The sequence below is a fragment of the Mustela erminea genome, chromosome 9 (assembly GCF_009829155.1).
Source record: "Mustela erminea isolate mMusErm1 chromosome 9, mMusErm1.Pri, whole genome shotgun sequence".
Classification (NCBI taxonomy): Eukaryota; Metazoa; Chordata; class Mammalia; order Carnivora; family Mustelidae; genus Mustela; species Mustela erminea.
The window spans coordinates 105,763,627-105,782,384 of NC_045622.1; the positions used below are offsets into that span (position 1 = coordinate 105,763,627).

At 47.5% G+C, this 18,758-nt stretch overlaps 1 protein-coding gene across 2 annotated transcripts; it reads left to right on the forward strand.

The window, feature by feature from the left end:
* The first annotated feature begins 311 nt into the window (after positions 1-311).
* Positions 312-7,482, forward strand: LOC116599136 (phospholipase A and acyltransferase 3-like). Of its 2 annotated transcripts, none has more exons than XM_032358828.1 (4): positions 312-418; positions 3,690-3,798; positions 4,543-4,811; positions 7,215-7,482. In XM_032358828.1, the coding sequence occupies exons 1-4, from the start codon at positions 410-412 to the stop codon at positions 7,314-7,316; spliced, it is 489 nt and encodes a 162-aa protein (XP_032214719.1). In that variant the 5' UTR covers positions 312-409; the 3' UTR covers positions 7,317-7,482. The 2 variants fall into 2 exon arrangements, with proteins under 2 accessions (XP_032214719.1, XP_032214718.1); XM_032358827.1 differs by lacking the exon at positions 312-418 and adding an exon at positions 3,502-3,582.
* Positions 7,483-18,758: the final 11,276 nt, after the last annotated feature.

An 18,758-nucleotide genomic window follows, 5' to 3' on the forward strand; every position in this document is an offset into this window, starting at 1 on the left:
TCTCTCTCCATTTACTGGCATGTCCTACAGTGAGCAGATCGGACCTGGGTTCAAGGACAAGCCACAGTGATTCCCTCTTCGGAGGTGGGTAATCACTGGCCCTTCCATATAGAGCAAATGTTAACTCTCCTTAAAAAAATAAAATAAAATAAGGAAGTTTTATGATGGCTTCTGAGTGAATCTGCTGGTTATGCGTCTGACTCTTGGCCTCAGATCAGGTCGGATCTCAGGGTCAGCCATGTGAGTCCTGCTTTGGGCTCCAAGCTAGGTATGAGCCTACTTTCAAGTTTTCAAGAAAACAGATTTTTATGCAGTACTTTTTAAAGAGTATCAAAAGGAAAGTGAAAGGAAAACTCTCAATGTTTGCTATAAAGTGGGTCCACACACAGCTGAATAGCAGACACCCACCATGGCTGAGGTAAGCCTCCTGGGACTTTCTATCTGTGGCTCTCCAGCAGCAGGGCAGCCCCTCCTCTAAGGGGACTGAGTCTGGGTTCCTGGTCTTGGCACACTGAACTCCAGAGTTTGGAAAGGCTTTAGAAGGATGTATGGAAAAGTCTTAGTTGTTTCAAAGTCCCTTTCCTGCAGGACAGTGAGGGCTTTGGGCCCAGTGAGCCTCCTCATCCTTTGGCTCAGCACAGGGCCCAGGGGCTCCTGGGGAAGGAGCTGTGGTGTGTTGGGGACTTTGCTCACCTGAGCAGGGAAGCACCTGGTGTGTGGGCCTGGGGCGTGGGGGGTGGTATTCCAGGACTTGGGAAGTGAGGAGATCCCCCAATATGCTTATCTCCCTCACGGGGGCTTGGAGTTCGGTGCCTGCCCAGCTCTACCCTACCCCCTTCCTCTTCCCTCCTTGGCATCTGTCCCTGCCTCGGTAGGTATGCTGCAATTCCAGCTTTCTGACTCCGGACCTCCCTTTCGTTTTTTTTTTTTAAGATTTTATTTATTATTTGACACGAGAGAGAGAGGGGAGCTACAGGCAGAGGGAGAGGGAAAAGGCAGGCTCTCTGCTAAGCAGGGAGCCCAACTCGGGGCTCGATCCCAGGACTCTGGGATCAGACCTGAGTCTAAGAGAGTCTCTTGACTGATCTCCCGTCCTGTCAGCCCTGATGTGCAGATCTACACAGGTCTAGGCAGGGGCAGGCCGGCTTCCCGGTTGGTGTGCACTGAAGGGGAAAGAGTTGAACTCAGGCAATTCCAGGAAATGAGGCCGTTCTCAGAAGGAGCAGCCCAGTCTGCACCCAGCTGATCATGGGGGTGGGCCAAGGGATGGACTGTTGTCAAAATAAATCTGGCCTTTGTTGCCCGGGCAACCTCTCCTTCTCCAAGCCAGCTGGGTTGACCATTTAACTGCCAGCAGCTCCTGTGCAGGAGCTAACTAAGCTAACTAAGGTCTGGGCTGACCTTAGTTAGACATGGAATCTCAGAGTGAAAAATCCCCTTTTGATTCCAATATGGGAACCATCCCTGGGCCTGCTGTGCCCTGGCTGAGAGAGAGGAGGAGCAGGGCCCCATGTCCCTGCCCCGCGGACCCTCCAGCCCCTTTTCCATGCAGAGGTCCCTCTTGCCCCCCATTCCAGGCCAGACCCTTCACTGGATCCTGGAGAGGAAGGAGCCGGGGGGCAACATACAGGATCCTGCCCCAGGGGAGCTCAAAGCCCAGAGGGAGGTGCAGACAGACACAGGGAATCCCAGTAGGACACGATCCATGCAGAGGGAGGTACAGGTCCCAGGGACCTGGGGGCCCAGAGAGTAGCAGCTGAGGCAGTCTGGGGCCCTGAGGGCAGCTTCTCAGAAGGATGCTTGATGTGGGGGAAAAGAGGAAGGGAGGGGGTGAGGAGGTGACTGTGACTCAGACCAGACCGGATATGCAGAAAACCAGAGACAGGAGCCAGCTCTGTGTTGAGGTGAAGGGCAAGCCAGTCAACCTGGGGGCTGAGGGCGGGGACGGTGAGGAAGAATGAGCTGCCCAAAGTGTGCGCACTGAGCCCTGAGGCCATGGGAAAGTCATAGTGAGATGTGCCCCTTGAGAAGGCCACAGTGGGTCTTGGGGAGACTGGATGTGGGGTTGCAGGGACAGGAGGCCAGGGTGGGCATAGGGGATACAGTCAAGAAGCTGTAGAGTTGAGGGACTGGCTGGCTAAGTCAGAAGAGCATGTGACTCTTGATCTCAGGGTAGTGAGTCGAACCCAGCTCTGTGTTGGGTGTGGTGATTACTAGAATGAATAAAATTTAAAAACATAATACTCAAGGCTGTGAGGTTTTAGAGGCAGGCCCAGAGACTGTCCTGATGAGTTCAGAGGGTGGGAAGTGGACCAGGACATGAATTCAGGAGAAGCCCCCAGGGTTAGCTTTGGTAGTTGGATATTGGCGTGACAAAGAGGACTGAGGAAAGCTGACCCTGGGTCCCTGATTGGGTGGCCTGGAATGAGGGACAGAGGGGTGTGGTTTGCTGAAAGCAGGCACAGAAGGAAGAGAAACTGAAACATTCTCCAATCTGATGCTGTGGAAGCCTGGGAGCTGGTGGGGGGAGGGGGGCAGGGGCACTGAGGAGCAGGAAAGTGGTGTGGATGGGGAGGGAGGCATGGGCAAATCAGGGGGAGAAGAGGCAGCTCAGCGCTGCCCAGCTGAGTGTTCTGGGCCAAGCCCCTGTCTCTCTGATCCTCAATGACCCACCTGAGCAATGTGGTGATGCTTCCTTCCCTCAGGACTGTAGAAAAAGTGCCTACAGAGGCCTGCTTTGTGCATGCTGGGTGCAGGCCCCTTCGGGGCCAGAAGTTGGCCAGCCCTACAGATCCTCAGGTCCCCTCAGGATGCTGTCAGCTCATGTCCCTTGGGTTGGCATCTCCAACAGCGGGTGTCCTGGGGCTGGAGGGGACAGAATCTGAGGAGAGCAAGTGCCTGGTGCAGCCATGGCCAGTGAGGCTCAAGAGGTGTGCAGAGGGTCGAGAAGCTGCTGACTCGCCTCCCCAGCTGCTGGGGAGGGGTCTGGGGCTCCCAGGCTCTGAAGGGGTTTTCACACAGGTGGTCATGTCCACACATACAGGGGCAGGTGTACAATGTACCTGCACATGCATGCTCACCAACTTGGTGTGCACACAAGTACACCCAGCACACACATGCAGACCAGACATACACACACACAGATGCGCCCATGAGTACGCCCAACACATACATGCAAACCCAACATACACACACACACTAGTGTGTGCATGACAATGCCCAACACACACACGAAAACCCCCAGGCAACACAAAAGATGTATCCCACATACATGCACAATCCCAACATATACAGCACACGCTGATATGCAGGTACATGGAACACAACACAGAGAACACACAAGCAACCACATGTACATATACACATGTGTGCTCCCCCACATGCATGCCATACACGCGAGCATGCACACACGTGCATACATCATAATATGCACACACTGAATCAATCTCCACTCCCCTATTCCACAAGGACATTTTCTCCAGGCTTCCAGCACCCAGTTGTGTGGAACTCCGGAACATGACGGCAGGAACAGGACCCCACAGGGCCCAGGAGTTCCCTCCCACGCCAGGCTCCCACCAAGTGGTGAGCATCACCCAGTGGGGTCCCCAGGCCAAGCTGCAGGGCCCCAGCTGCGCTGTCTACTGTTGCCTGGAAGGCTGCTTACACCACCTTGGGTTTTTGTGTTACAGTTTGGTCAGGAACCCAAACCTGGAGACCTGATTGAGATTTTCCGCTTTGTCTACAAGCACTGGGCTGTCTATGTGGGAGATGGTTATGTGATCCACCTGGCTCCTCCAAGTAAGCGCTGTTGGAAGTATTATTTTGTTAATTTCTATATCATTTGTTCTGTTTTTGAGATTCTGCATATGAGTGAAATCATAACGGTATTTGTCTTTCTCTGTCTGATGTATTTCGCTGAGCATAATACCCTGTAGGTCCGTTCACGGTGCCGGCAAATGGCAAGATCTTTTTTCATGGCAGAATAGTACTCCATAGGGAGTTTAATTTCTGGAGCTTGGTTGCCCCTATCCAGCCTTTTCAGCCTCAGTAAGGGCAGTGCCGGGTGTACCTATACCGGGTCTCCCTGGGGACCCACCTCTAGCAGTTGCTTCGGGGCTTTGGTCCCTCTGCTCCAAGAAGGGTGGGAACTCCTCATCCACCCCCCTTTTCTGCAGTCATCAGCTTTGTACTTGTCAAGGGAGTATGACCTTGAGGGAATCACAGAAGGTTCATAATCTGTTCCCCCAGGGAGAAGGGGGTGATCAGCCCATATATGCATAACCAAGAGGGCCGCAGAGGAGCCACAGGTGTAGAAGGTCCCACTTCTCTAGAGACGTTACCGCTCCTCATTTCAGTTTAGGAAGCCAGGGCCCAGAGACCACAAGCACCTTCTCCAAAGCCACACAGGCTGTGACTGACCCTGCTCCCTTTTCCCTTCCCCTCTGCTCATGCTCTTGTGGATGGTGCCAAGGGCCTGTGGAAGGACCCCCTACAGGCCTGCCCAGCACGGATCCCTCTCGTTTCCTCTTTGTGAATCCTTAGGCGAAGTTGCGGGAGCTGGTGCAGCCAGCATCATGTCCACCCTGACCGAGAAGGCCATAGTGAAGAAGGAACTACTGTGTGATGTGGTTGGCAGAGACAAGTACCGGGTCAATAACAAACACGACGACAAGTACTCGCCGCTGCCTCCCAGCAAAATCGTCCAGCGGGCGGAGGAGCTGGTGGGGCAGGAGCTGCCCTATTCGCTGCGCTGTAAGAACTGCGAGCATTTCGTGAACGAGCTGCGCTACGGAGTCCCCCGCAGTGACCAGGTGTGTCCTCAGCCTCGTCCCCATCCCCAGGAGCCAGACTGTTCTGTCAGCCGGCGGGGGATGGGCATTGGGCACCTAGAAGGCCGAGGAGGCCACGCTCAGGGTAGGGACGAGGGTGTGGAGACAGGCAGGTTGGCCCCATGGGCCGGCGCCGTTGTGCACCATGACCCACAATGTGAGTCACCGCCCGGGAAGAATCCTGTGTTTTGGACAGCACTGTTTGTCTTTTACCCACTTAAACACTGCTCAAAGTGAAGAAAGCACATGAGAAGTTTCCTTTTCCCAAAACAATTCTGAGGCTTTAACACGGAGAATAAACAGCTCATTCTCGGTAGTCTCGTAGAATTCCTGTTTATCCACATTTAAAAAAAAAAAAAGAAGGCAGATTTCTTAGCACTTCTAATGAAGGACAGCTTTCGTGTTTCATAATATTCTGCTTTATGACCTGTGCCGCCCACCTGCGGCCCTTTTGGGGTCAGAGCTCGGTAATTAGGCTCCCCCAGCAGCCCGGCCTGTGAGAAGTCAGCGCATTCCCCCCCAAAAATGTTCACTCTCGGACTAACCAGGGCCCCCTGTCTTGTGTTTGATTGTGCTCTTTGCCTCCGCACGGAGCGCGCTCACAGCGAGCTGTTGCTGATTTCCTCGACGAAGTTCCTTCTGTGCGAAGTCAAAGTCGCTGTCTCATGCAGTCTCCGTCCATGAGGTTCTGTAAGGAACCAGGGGCACACTGTTCCTCCTCCCTTATCTGCAGACTGTTTCTCCCACCCTGACAAATCATTTAGCAAGGAAAATGCTGGGAACGAGAGCTTTCATGTGGGTACCCATCCCCCCCCCCCCCAAACCGCTGCGGCTGCCACAAAGCCACGCCTGATGACCTCTACCGTGAAGGTTAAAGACTGACTCGCAGTCACATCTTGGGTCTGTAGCTTCGTCCAGACCTTGTCATCCTGGCCTCTGGCTGCTAGGAACCTCAGTTCTGGGTACCGTGTGATGTCAGGGACACTGGTGTGTTTCCTGTCACCGCACACCGCCACGGGGGCCCACTTAGGGGCAGCGCCGAGATGTATTTATTTTTAGCCCGTGAAGACCTCCAAATTCTTCTCTGTAATGGTCATTAAGGGTTTGTGGCAGCCACATGCATACAATCTAGGCAAGTTCTGTGCTTAGGGGAGCAAGGGCAGTGCCGACCGTGTCAGGTAAGGGCGTTAGTTTTGCGTACAAAGTTCATATTTTCTTATTTTTTATTCCTGGGATTTGGGGTACATGGTCCTCACTGGACTTGTTGGCATAAAATCATGATTAAACATCTTTCTCTTTGCTTGTTCTTGATTCTGCTTAAACCCCTGGCTTGGCTCGTGGGTGAGATTTCTAGATCTGTGTTGGTGACCGTCTTTACGCCCTCATGTGGGAAAAAGTACAGTTTTGCTGATTTGGGCCATCGGGCCTTCATTGGACAGTGGCCATGAGAGCAGACTCTCCATTTGCATTGTCACGGGGTCTGGTGTCCCCAGAGCTATGCCCGGATAGTGCTGGAAATAGGAAGAGGCCGAACTTTCTCTCTGTTTCTTGCTGATCTGAACTGTTTCCACTGGGTTCTGTTCCCTTCAGTGTCGCTGCTGGACCTGATGGAACATGAAGGCGCTGGAAAGGGGGCCCTAAGGACATTGTGGCGCAGAGACTGGGAAAGAAGCAGGGGACAGGGCCGCGGGAGACACTGGCCTTGCAGCCAGACTGCAAATTAGGGCAACAGACTAAAGTGTTGGGATGTTTTCTGAGTCACCTGCTCGTCTTCCTAAAACACCGTGGTCTTTGCCTCCCCTGTGGGATGGTTTCCTCATCATCTTCTTACCTTTCAAGCTTTTTTAGATGTGGCATTGGCATTAGAAGTTGGAGGGTGCAAAAAGTTTTTGTATCAGGTTTCTGGGCTGACGAGGCAGGTTGCTATTTCTTTGTCCTTTTTTTTTTTTTTCTGGAATTTTTAAAATTTAAGTTTTAGATTTTCAAAGTAATGCGAGCGTGTAAGTTGTAAAGACAGCCAGTTCTCAAAAATCCCCTCTTTGCTCCTCCCCATCTCACCAGGCCACCATTCTTTTCTCTTTTAGCTTGGCACAGGAGCTCCTCCTTTGCACAACCACCCTCTGGGGATTTAGGGGCTTGAAATACCCACAGAGTAGGTCGAGTTGGCCTTGGGCCCGTGCACAGCCCTGGCCAGTGGCCTCCACCCAGGGGTTCTGTCCCCATCCAGCTCTCTTTTCCCCATTTCCCTGCCAGTATGTGTTGACTCCTGAGTTGTCGGGTGGGCCAAGGGCCACGTGAGTCTCCTGGAACTGAGTGTTCTTGTTGAACCGACCGCCCGTCCTCGGATCCCCGACAGCGTGTGACCTCCCCTTCTCTCTCTTGCAGGTCAGAGATGCCGATATGGCGGCCGGCATCGCAGGAGTGGGCTTGGCAGCCATGGGCCTCATTGGAGTCATGTTCTCAAGAAACAAGTGGCAGAAGCAATAAGTTGAAGGGCCTGACCCATCGGCAGGGACGTCATCCACTGAGCGGGTCTGGTTGTGCCAGAGGTTTTGCGGTTGGGTTTGTGGGTTTCATTCTGTTTTATAGTGAGGCTTATTTTTACAGAATAAAATAAAGCCCAGCAAGGGAGCGCTTTACTGGAGAAACCGCAGCAGGAACTGGCTGGCGTCAAGTCTGTTGGGGGCGCAGCGGGGCTCGGGGCCTGGCCATGCCAGCGGGCGCCCTGGGCCTTGGGCGCTGTCCTCTCCCTTTGTCTCTGTGGCTGTGGCCTTTATCCTGGAGGAGTCAGCCCAGCTCTGGCTGTCTGAAGGCTGGGGTAATTCTGGTAATTCTGGTTGTGGGGAGGCAGGGGAGCAGCAAGGGAGACCCACAGCCCTGACTGATGGGCCACAACAGGACCCATCAGACAACTAGGACCCTCAGCCTGGAACTAGAGCCAGCTCGGCTTCTCGGACTCTGCAGCTGGATCTGTGGGTGTTTGGCGGAGTCAAAACCAAACCAAAGCCGACGTCTGCCATGAGGAAAGTCAGTAGAGGCTTTGCCGATCTTGTGAAATCCTCTCCTATCTCCCTCTGCTCTCCACACCTGGAATCTGGGGTTACATATAGGAGGTTAGGGTAAGGGGCAGTATCCTACTTCAGGAGGCTACCACAAGGTCTTACAAGCAGTGGGGCACAAAATCAGAACCTTTCGAAGTCTGTTCTGGTGACAGATGTCCCTGGCTGAAAGCCACTCAGTTGACAAAACAGGGCGGAATCCCAGGTGGTCTCGGGATGCCCGGGGTCACAGAAGGAATGGAGGTGCCCGAGTGCAGCAGAGTTCCTGATCATCTGAGCAGAGAAGCCATCTGCAAACAGCGAAACTCCGCACTGTTTTTTTGCTCCAGGTTACCATAAATCACCAACAGGGTCAGGGGACTGCTTTCCCAGCAGGGCCCTGGCAAGCTGCAGAAATATGGGGAGACCCCCCCTCTTCCCCTGGAGGAATGGAGAGGTGTGCACAAGAGTACTCAAAGTTTGCAGACTCCAAGCTGGGTGGCGGGCCAGAGATAACAACGCTGAGTCAGAGGCTGGGTAAACACAGAATGAGGAGGGAAACCATGGAGACAAGAGTGACTGCTTGTCTGTGAGGTGCCCTGAAGATTTGGGGGTGCAAGCATTCAGCCCTGGGGCTGGAAACCCCAGCGGGGTCTTTTTCAGCCCTCCATTGGTTCTGAAAGCCTAAAGGGAGCAGAGGAGCGCCACCTAGTGGATTCTGGAGCCCTTACACTTAGCCCAGTCCAATGACAAGGGAGGGCAATTCTGACCTGGGTAGAACACCTGACCATCATTGCAATAGGGACCTCCCCCAGAGGACCGGCAGGAACATCTCTCATGCATGAAGTTTACCCATCGTAGAGAACTGCAAAGTTTCAGCTCTTGGGGGAAACAGTATATAGTATTTGTTGGGTTTATTTTTTTATTCTTTAGTCCCTTGGCATTTTTTTCAGCTATTTCCTTCTTTCAATTCTTTTTTATTCTTTTTAAAATTTTATAATATAAACATATACATTCTATACATATAATTTTTTGTTTCCTTTCATTGTATTTTATTTCAGTTTTGGATATATGTAGGTTTTGCTTTCTTTCCTATTTCAAGATCTAGTTTCCTTTAATAAGCAAACCAAAACACAACCAAGATCTAGTTATTTGTTTTGTTTCTAGTTTGATTTTTTCTTCTTTCGTTCTGTGTCTGGTTTTTTTTCTGTTTTGTTTTGTTTCTGTTGTTTTTGTTATTGTTGTCTTTTGTCTTTCTTTATTCTATTCCTTTCTGGACAAAATGACGAGACAGAGATATTCACCCTAAAAGACAGAACAGGAGGTAGTACTCACTGCCAGGGATTGAATCAATGTGGATATAATGTAGACGTTTGAAGTAGAATTTAAAACAATGATTATAAAGATACTAGCTGGGACTGAAAATGCATAAAAGACACTAGACAACCCCTACCTGTAGAATTCAAAGAATTTAAATCTAGTTAGGCCAAAGTTTAAAATGCTATTATGGAGATGCAGTCCCAAAGGGACACTCCAAAAGTGAGAATAAGTGCGGCAAAGAAAGAGTCAGTGATATAGACAATAAAATGATGGAAAATAAGGAAGCTGAAAAGAAAAGAAAAAGACCACTACTGAATCTCAAAGGGAGACATTGAGATCTTAGTAATTCCATAAGTGAAATAATATGCAGATAATAGAGGTCCCAGAAGACAAAGAGAAGGAGAGGGGCAGAAGGTTTCTTTGAACAAATTATAGCTGAGAACTTCCCTAACTGGAGAACAGAAACAGACATTCAAGTCCAGGAGGCCAGAGAAACCCCTCCCCACAAAAATCAATAAAAATAGGTCAACACCTCCACATATACTAGTGAAACTTGCAGATTCCAAAGATAAAGAGAAAATCCTCAAAGGGCTAAAAGGTTAAGGACAAGAGGTCCTTAACCTACCAGTACAGAAACATAAGACTGGCAGCAGGGTTGTGCACAGAGACCTGGCAGGCCAGAAAGGACTGGAAGGATATATTCAGGGAATAATAAATGGGAAAAACATGCAGCCAAGAATACTCTGTCCAGCAAGGCTGTTATTCAGAACACAAGGAGAGAGAGAGTTTTCAGGACAAACAAAAACTAAAGGAACTTGTGGACACTAAACCAGCCCTGCAAGGAATATTAAAGGGGATCCTTTGAGTAAAGACAGAGCCCCAAAATAACAAAGACCAGAAAGGAACAGAGACAATCTACAGGAACCACTACTTTACAGGTAATACAATGAAACCAAATTCATATCTTTCAATAGTTACTCTGAATGTAAATGGACTAAAGGCCCCAGTCAAAAGACATAAGGTAACAGACTGGATAAAAATGCAAACCCACTGATATGCCATCTGCAAGATACCTATTTTAGTCCCAAAGTCACCTCCAAATTGAAAAGGAGGCAATGGAAAACCATTTATCATGTGAGTGGATTGAAAGAAAGCTGGATCCTTATACCAGACAAATTAGATTTCAAACCAAAGACTGTAATAAGGAATGAGGAAAGACATTATATCATAATTAAAGGGTCTATCCAACAAGAAGATCTAACAATTGTAAATATCTATGCCCCTTACTTGGGAGCAGCCAATTTTATAAGTCAATTTGTAACAAAATCAAAGAAACAGATCAATAATAACACAGTAATAGTAGGGGACTTTAACACCCTCCCCCTTAAATGGATAGATCATCTAAGCAGAAGATGAATAAAGAAACAAGGGCTTTCATTGACACACTGGACCAGATGGACTTCACAGATATACTCAGAACATTCTATCCCAAGCAACAGAATACACATTCTTCTCGAGTGCACATGGAATATTCTCCAGAATAGATCAGATATGGGGTCACAAATCAGACTGGGATCATTCTCTGGAAAATTTCAGACCACAGTGCTTTGAAACTGGAACTCAACAACAAGAAGAAATTTGGAAATTCAAACTCCTCTTTTGGGAGGCCTGTATGCTTATGTTTACTTTTTGAGAGAGAGAGAGAGAGCAAACCTGTGCATGGAAGTGGGGAGAGCATGAACAAGAGAGAACCCTAAGCAGGCCCCACCCCAGCACAGAGTCCAACGTGTGGATGGGCCTCGATCTCAGGACCCTGAAAGCATGACCTGAGGTGAAATCAAGACCAGGAGCCTAACCCCTGAACCACCCCGGGGCCCATGGAGGCCTGTATCCTTCTTCACGGTGTGAGGCTACACAAGGGGGAGGGGAGACACATGTGTGATGCATAAGAACAGGAAACATGGGCCTGTCCCAGCCTGGGCCTCAGTGAGTGGAATTGTGTGGGAGACTCTGGGCCGTGAACGTGAGGCCACCACCAGTGAGGGAAGACGCCCCATCCTCCGGTTATCCCTGCTCCTGTCTCGCTTCCACAAACGATGGGATCTCTCACCACGTCCTTCCTCTGCCTCATCACTTCCACACCCAGTGCTCCTGCTTCCTCTCCACTTGGGCTCGCTGGGACCCCCAAGTCTATGATCCCATACCCCTCCTGCAGCCCCTCTTCTCCCATCAGCTCAGCTCCATCTTTCCTGCTGAGGGGGGCCACTCTGGGTGTACCCTGACCAGTTCCCCAGAGTGTGGTGGGCTCAGCGCGCCCCGGGGCTCAGCCTTCCGATTGGCTGCCGTGCATCAGGTGCTCTCATTCGATCAATCAGCTCTGCCCCATGAGGCGGGGTCACCGGCTCAAACCTGAGATCCAGACCCTGAGGTCCAGACCTGATTCAGGCCGAGAGTCAAACGCTGAACCAACCGAGCCACCCAGGTCAGTGCCCAGGGGCTGCTCCTCCAGCATCTCCATTCTGCTTTCACAGCAGGCTGGATGAAGGGCTCAGTACTTCTTTGGTGAACACACGTTTGGCAAACGCCAAGGTGTGCCATGAAATTTGGTCTGAGGTTTGCTTGGTTATCAGCTGAGGGTGAGGCCCGGGGAAATAGCTACAGGAAGGCAGTCGGACACTTCCATGGTTACCATTAGGTGCCCGTTGAAACCCGAGAGGTACACGGGAAGGTGACAGCCCAGCTGATTTCCTACCATGGGGGCCAGACCATGGCTCACAGAGATGGTTCTGGGGCCAGCAGCCCCTCGCAGGTGCCGGCCCCCTTCCTCTTCACAGGGTGGGCCCTCAGCACAGATGGGGCTTCTGGCCAGGTAAGGGGGTGGGAGCGGAGAGGCAGAGACCTCTTGTTTCTCCCCCACTGTTCCTGATGCCAATGAACAGACATTCCAGACATGAAAAAAATAAATGCAAGAGTTGGAATCCAATTTTTTCTTTTCCAAATAGCAGCAATAGGTAGGGGAACCAGACCTCATGAGAGATGTGAGTCAAGGAATGTTCCACAGGTCAAGCCCCAGGCTCCCAGCAGCTCTTGAGATGCCAAGATTGGTGCTGGCTCTGCAGATCCTGGGTGGCTGGGTCGTCACGGGTGCCCATCAGGCATGGCTCACCTGCAAATCCCTCCCTGTGGAACTTATTCTGGGGCCAGGTTTGCATCCTTGTTCATCACAAACATTGGTCCATAATTCTCCTTTTTGGTGGGGTCTTTGTCTGGCTTGGCAATCAAGGTAATGCTGGCCTCAGAAAATGAGTTTGGAAGTTTTCCTTGCATTTCTATTATTTTAAACAGTTTCAGAAGAATATGTTTTAATTCTTCTTTAAATGTTAGAATTCCCCTGGGAAACCATCTGGCCCCGGGCTCTGTTTGTGGGGAGATTTTTGATGACTGCTTTAATTTCCTTGCTGGTTATGGTTCTGTTCGGGTTTTCTATTTCTTCCTGGCTTAGTTTGAATAGTTTATTATCTCTAGGAATGCATCCATTTCTTCCAGATTGCTTATTTTATTAGCATGTAATTACTCATAGTCTCCTATAATTATTTGTGACTGCATATTTTTCCCATTCAGCACCCTAAATATATCCTGCCAGTCCTTTCTGGCCTGCCGGGTCTGTGTAGACAGGTCTGCTGCCAGCCTTATGTTTCTACCCTAGTAGGTAAGCACCTCTTATCCCAAACTGCTTTCAGGATTTTTGTTATCTTTGAAATTTGCAAGTTTCTCTAGTATATGTCCAGATAGTCACCTATTTTTATTGATTTTGAAGGGGGTTCTCTGGGCCTCCTGGACTTGAATGTCTTTTTCTGCTCTCCGGCTAGGGAAGTTCTCAGCTCTGATTTGTTCATATTATTTCACTTATGGAATTACTGAGTTCTCCATGGCTTCCTCCAAGATCCAGTAGTGATTTTTTCCTCTTCTTTTCAGCTTCCTTATTTTCCATCATTTTATTGTCTGTATCACTGACTCTCTCTCTCCTGCATCACTTATTCTCACTTTTGGAGCCTCCATCTGGGACTGCATCTCCGCAATAGCATTTTTAATTTTGGCCTGACTAGATTTAAGTTCTTTGAATTTTATAGGAAGGGATTCTCTAGAGTTGTCTATGCTTTTTTAAGCCCAGTTAGTATCTTTATAATAATTATTTTAAATTCTACTTCCAACATCTACGTTATATCCACATTGACTCAATCCCTGGCAGTGAGTACTACCTCCTGTTCTGTCTTTTAGGGTGAATATCTCTGTCTCATCATTTTGTCCAGAAAAGAATAAAAGAAAGTGAAAAGACAACAATAACAACAGAAAACAAAACAAGCCAGAGGAAAAAAAGCAAAAACAAAACAAACTAAGAAAAAAATCAAACAAGAAACAAAACCAAAAACTGATCACGGGTGTGTTTTCCTCTTTCGTGTTAAAAGAAACTAGATCCTGAAATAGGAAAGAAAGAAAGACTTAGATATATCCAAAACTGAAATAAAATACAATGAAAGGAAGCCAAAAATAATATAGACATAGTAAATATATATATGTGCTAAAAATTTAAGAATAAAAAAGAATTGGAAAAAAATAAGAAAATATCTGGAAAAAATAATACTTAAGGACTAAAAAATTAACAAAAAAATGTTTTAAAACCGTGAGTGTTATTTTCCCCAAGAGCTGAAACTAGGCAGTTCTCTATGATAGGTAAACTTCATGCTTGAGGGATATTCCTGCTGGTCCTCTGGGGGGCGCCCATGTTACAATGATTCTCAGGTGTCTTTCCCAGGTCTTTGCCCTCCCTTGTCATTGACCTGGGCTAAGTGTAAGTGGCCCCAGAATCCAGTAGATGGCGCTCCTCTGCTCCCTTTAGGCTTTCAGAACCAATGGAGGGCTGAAAAAGACCCTGCTGGGGTTTCCAGCCCCAGAACTGAATGCTCGCACCCCCAACTCTCCAGGGCACACCCCTTGGCCACCTGGGCGCCTTTCAGCCAGGGACATCCCTCACCAGAGCAAACTTTGAAAAATTTCTGATTTTGTGCCCCGCCACTTATAAGACTTTGTGGTAGCTTCCCTGAGTGGGCTACTGCCCCTCTCTCTACCCTCCAATATGTTAGCCCAGATTCAACTCTCTGCACCTCCTACCTTGCAAAAAGTGGTCACTTTTCTATTTGTAGGATTGCAACATTTCTTTTCTCAGATCCCCGATTGATTTTGCAGGTGTCCGGAATGATCTGATATCTAGCTGAATTTCGGGGACCAGATGAACTTAGGGTCCCCTCCTCCTCCACCATCTTTACTTCTCCCAGTCTTGGCATGGCTTTCGGATCTCATCGGTCCCACTGACATTCGAGAAAACAGATCAGCATCCAGAGGAATGAGGATGTCACCTATTATGGGGACTACTTCAACTTTGGTCTAATTGCTATTCCTTTAAAAAGCAAAGAAAATAATTCCTCAACTTTGGCTTGTATTTTGTAACTGGTGGTTCCGCTCTGGGGGTTGGGAGCTGTTGTTCCTGAAACATTTCCAGCAAGACCCGAGTTGGACACCCTTTCACCTGACACTTCTTTGTATTCTCCTTCGTTTCACACACGTTTTTGGACACTGAGCTTGTGTGCGGCAGTGGACTCGTGCCCCAGACACACTCATGTTTGAGGTGACGTAGTTCTTTATGGATCGTGTCATCAGTCGGTCAGAGGTCCTCATGAGTAAGCCCGGGTGATGTGTGAGGGCTGCTGTAACAAAATCCCACAGTTCTAGAGTCCGATCGTCAGAACTCAAGCTGTGCATGGGCCGCACCCTCCTGAGCCTGTGGGGAAGAGTTCGTGCTTGACCATCCTGGTTCCTGCTGGTCTGCGGGCCGTCCTTGGCATTCTTTGGCCTTCGCTGTAGACCTTCAGTCTCTGCTACTGCCTTCCCTCTGCGTGTCTCTGTCTTGACATTGCATTCTTCTCCCTGTGTCTGTGTGACTTTTTCTTTTTCTTTTTTTTATTTATTTGACAGACAGAGATCACAAGTAGGCAGAGAGGCAGGCAGAGAGAGAGGAGGAAGCAAGCTCCCTGCAGAGCAGAGAGCCCAATGCGGGGCTCGATCCCAGGACCCTGGGATCATGACCCAAGCCGAAGGCAGAGGCTTTAACCCACGGAGCCACCCAGGTGCCCCTGTGTGACTTTTTCTTATAAGGACATCAGTCATGTTGGCTTAGGGCTCACCCTAATGACCTCGTCTTAATGTGATTACCTCTGTGAGGACCCTGTTTCCGGTAACCTGTCCTGGTGGAGAGCCTCCTTCATTCTAAGCCTCTTCATAGAGGCTGAATTCAGTTCTATCACCCAGTAACAGGACATCTGTCACTCTCGTTTTTTCTGTATTTTTAAAGTTAATAGCATAATCATTGTGAAATTAGAAATGATGTTCTTGCAAAAAATTGGGACACCTTGGATAATACTGAAGTCCCCCTTTCTGGTCCCCAGAGATAACCACACATCAGGTTTGAATATATACTTTCTGTTCTTCTTCTTTGTAAACAGGTAGGTATCCAGATACGAAATATATAACATGTGGCAACAAGCCTTATGCAAACGCTTTGAGACTATATGTGTTTTGGGATTCAAAGTTTTTTGGATTTTAGATGGAAAATATTTTAATTGTGTATAAGCGTGTGATCGAGGACAGGAATAGGTATTCAGGTGATACCTCCTGACCAATCATTTACTGTTTCTGCAGGGAAAGGCACGCCTGATTCATGAAATGGAATAAATAAAGCTTATAAGAAGCCTCACGTCCTTTCAAGACAGGTTTTTCCTTCAAAGGAGTTTGCCACCTAACTTGGGTTTTTAGAGCTTTTTGGATTTCAGAATTACAGAGAAATCATGCATGTTGTAGTGTATTTGTACGTGTGTTTTGTTTAGTTTATATATAGTATTTTACATGTATTAGGTATTTTTTCTCAGGCCTCATTTTATTGTTTTAACAAAGTAATACATAGAGAGAGAGATACAGTTTGAAAGTCAGTAGTCTGGTAATGGTCATAATAAAAAAGAACACCCTTTTGACCTCCTATTTCCTTTCTCCAGAGGTGATCGCTTGTCTTTGGGCTGTGTCTTCTGCTATTTACTTCTAATTTTTTCAACAACATACTTAGACTACTCCTTCTGGATTTTTTAAAAAATATTTATTGATTTATTGATTTGACAGACAGGGATCACAAGTAGGCAGAGAGGCAAGCAGAAAGAGGAAGGGAAGCAGGCTCCCTGCGGGGCTCGATCCCAGGACCCTGGGATCACGACCTGAGCTAAAGGCAGAGGCTTTAACTCACTGAGCCACCCAAGTGCCCCTCCTTCTGGATTCTTACAATTGAAAAATTAATAACTTGTTGTATAAAATTAGGGTTTAACACCTTTACCACTCTCCTACCCTCTCTCACACCTTCCTTCCCCTCATAGTTAGATCTATAACTGTAGATCTTCCAATAGTTAGATCCCAATTTTTGGCTTAAAAAGTATTCAGTTGCCTTATTCTATGGATATATTTGTATGTTCTTCCTAAGGTTTCTTGTGAATTATGATTGCATTTCTTTTTTTTTTAAGATTTTATTTATTTATTTGACAGAGAAAGACAAAGCCAGAGAGGGAACACAAGCAGAGGGAGTGGGAGAGGGTGAAGCAGGCTTCCCGCCCCAGAGCAGGAAGCCCCACATGGGGCTCAATCCCAGGACTCTGGGATCATGACCTGAGCCGAAGGCAGACGCTTAATGACTGAGCCACCCAAGCATCCCTATGATTGCATTTCTTGTAATGAATTACCTGTATCATCTTCTTTGTTAGTTTAGTGTTCTCTGTGCTCATCACTAATGTATCCAGAAGGAAGAGGCTCCAAACACCTCAGTACGGTCTTCATAGTTCAGACTCTGGTTTATTTCCCCCCGGGGAAGCACCACGCGTGGGCACAGCGCTCTCCTTGTCCCCTCCTGGACTGCCTCTTCTCATCCTGGTGCACAGCTTTCCCCCTGGCAACTTCTACCTCCCACTTTTTCCCCTTGATGTAGACTTTCAAGACCGGCTCTTCTAGCAATTTTCAAATATACAGTGTCATATTTTAACTATAGTCAGCATGCTGTACATTACATCCCATGACTTACTTATGTTATAGCTAAAAGTTTGTACTTTTTTCACTCCCTTCACCCATTTAGCCTGTTCCACACGACCTCTGGCAACCAACTACTTTGCTCTCTGTATCCATCACCCTGGTTTTTTGGTTTGTTTATTTGGGGTTTGGTTTGGTTTTAGAGTCCACATATCAGTGAGGTCATACAGTATGTGTCTTTCTCTGTCTGACTTGTTTCACTTAGCATAGTACTCTCAAGATCTACCCCTGTTGTTGGAAATAGTAAGATTTCCTTCCTTTTATGGCTGATGAATATTCCTCCGAATATATATACCACGTCTTCTTTATCCATGCATCCCCTGCTGAACGCTTAGGTTGCTTCCATACCTTGGCTATTATAAATAATGCTGCAATGAACACGGGGGTGCATATGTCTTTTTCAGTTACCGTTTTTTTTTTTCCTTTGGATAAATGCCCAAAAGTGGAATTGCTGGAGATGGTAGTTTTATTCTTAATTTCTTGATGAATCTCCCTATTGTTTTCTGTCGTGGCTGCACCAATGTGTATCCCCACCAAAAGTGCATGAGGATTTCCTTTTCTGCACGTATTCACCAACACCTGCTATTTCTTTTCTTTTTGATACCAGCAATTCTAACAGGTGGGGGGGGTATGTCATTGTGGGTTTGATTTGCATGTCCCTGATGATTCCTGATGTCGAGAGTTTTTTTCATGTTGGCCATCTGTATGTCTTCCATCTTCTTAAATTGAATGACTAACTTGTTAACTGATACTTTTCTCTTTCCTAATATAAGGATTTGTGTTATGAAATTTCTCTAAGCAACTCTTCAGTTGCATGGCCCAAAGATCAATATCTAATATTTTTTGCTACCATTCAGTTCTGAATATTATCTAATTTCCATTATGTTTCCATCTTTGTCTCATAATTTATCTAACAATGTGCTCTAAGACTGCTCAAAGTAGAAGGGTTTTCTAGCTATCACTTTGTTATTGATTTGTTTAATTGCATTGATTTCATAATTGATAATTTAATGGCATTATGGACTAGAGAAGATATTCTCTATGTTATCAGTCCCTTGACATTTGCTGAGACTTGATTTAAGGCCTCACATATGGCCTGTTTTTATAAATGTTCCTTTGTGCATGGTCAGAAGGAATCTGTATGCCCACAATCGTACTATGGATATTATATAGTGCCATATATATTAAATCAGCTTGGTGGTAAGTTTTTGTGAAAATTCTATATCTTCATTGATTTTTGCATCTCCTTGATTTATCAGTTCCTGAGGGAGGTGTATTTCGATCTCCCACTATAAATGGAGAATTTGTCAGTTTTCTCTTTGTAATAGGCCAACATTCTCAGAATCTATGTTGAGATTTGTATTCGATGAATAATGTATCTTTTCTAGTGAGTTGGGAC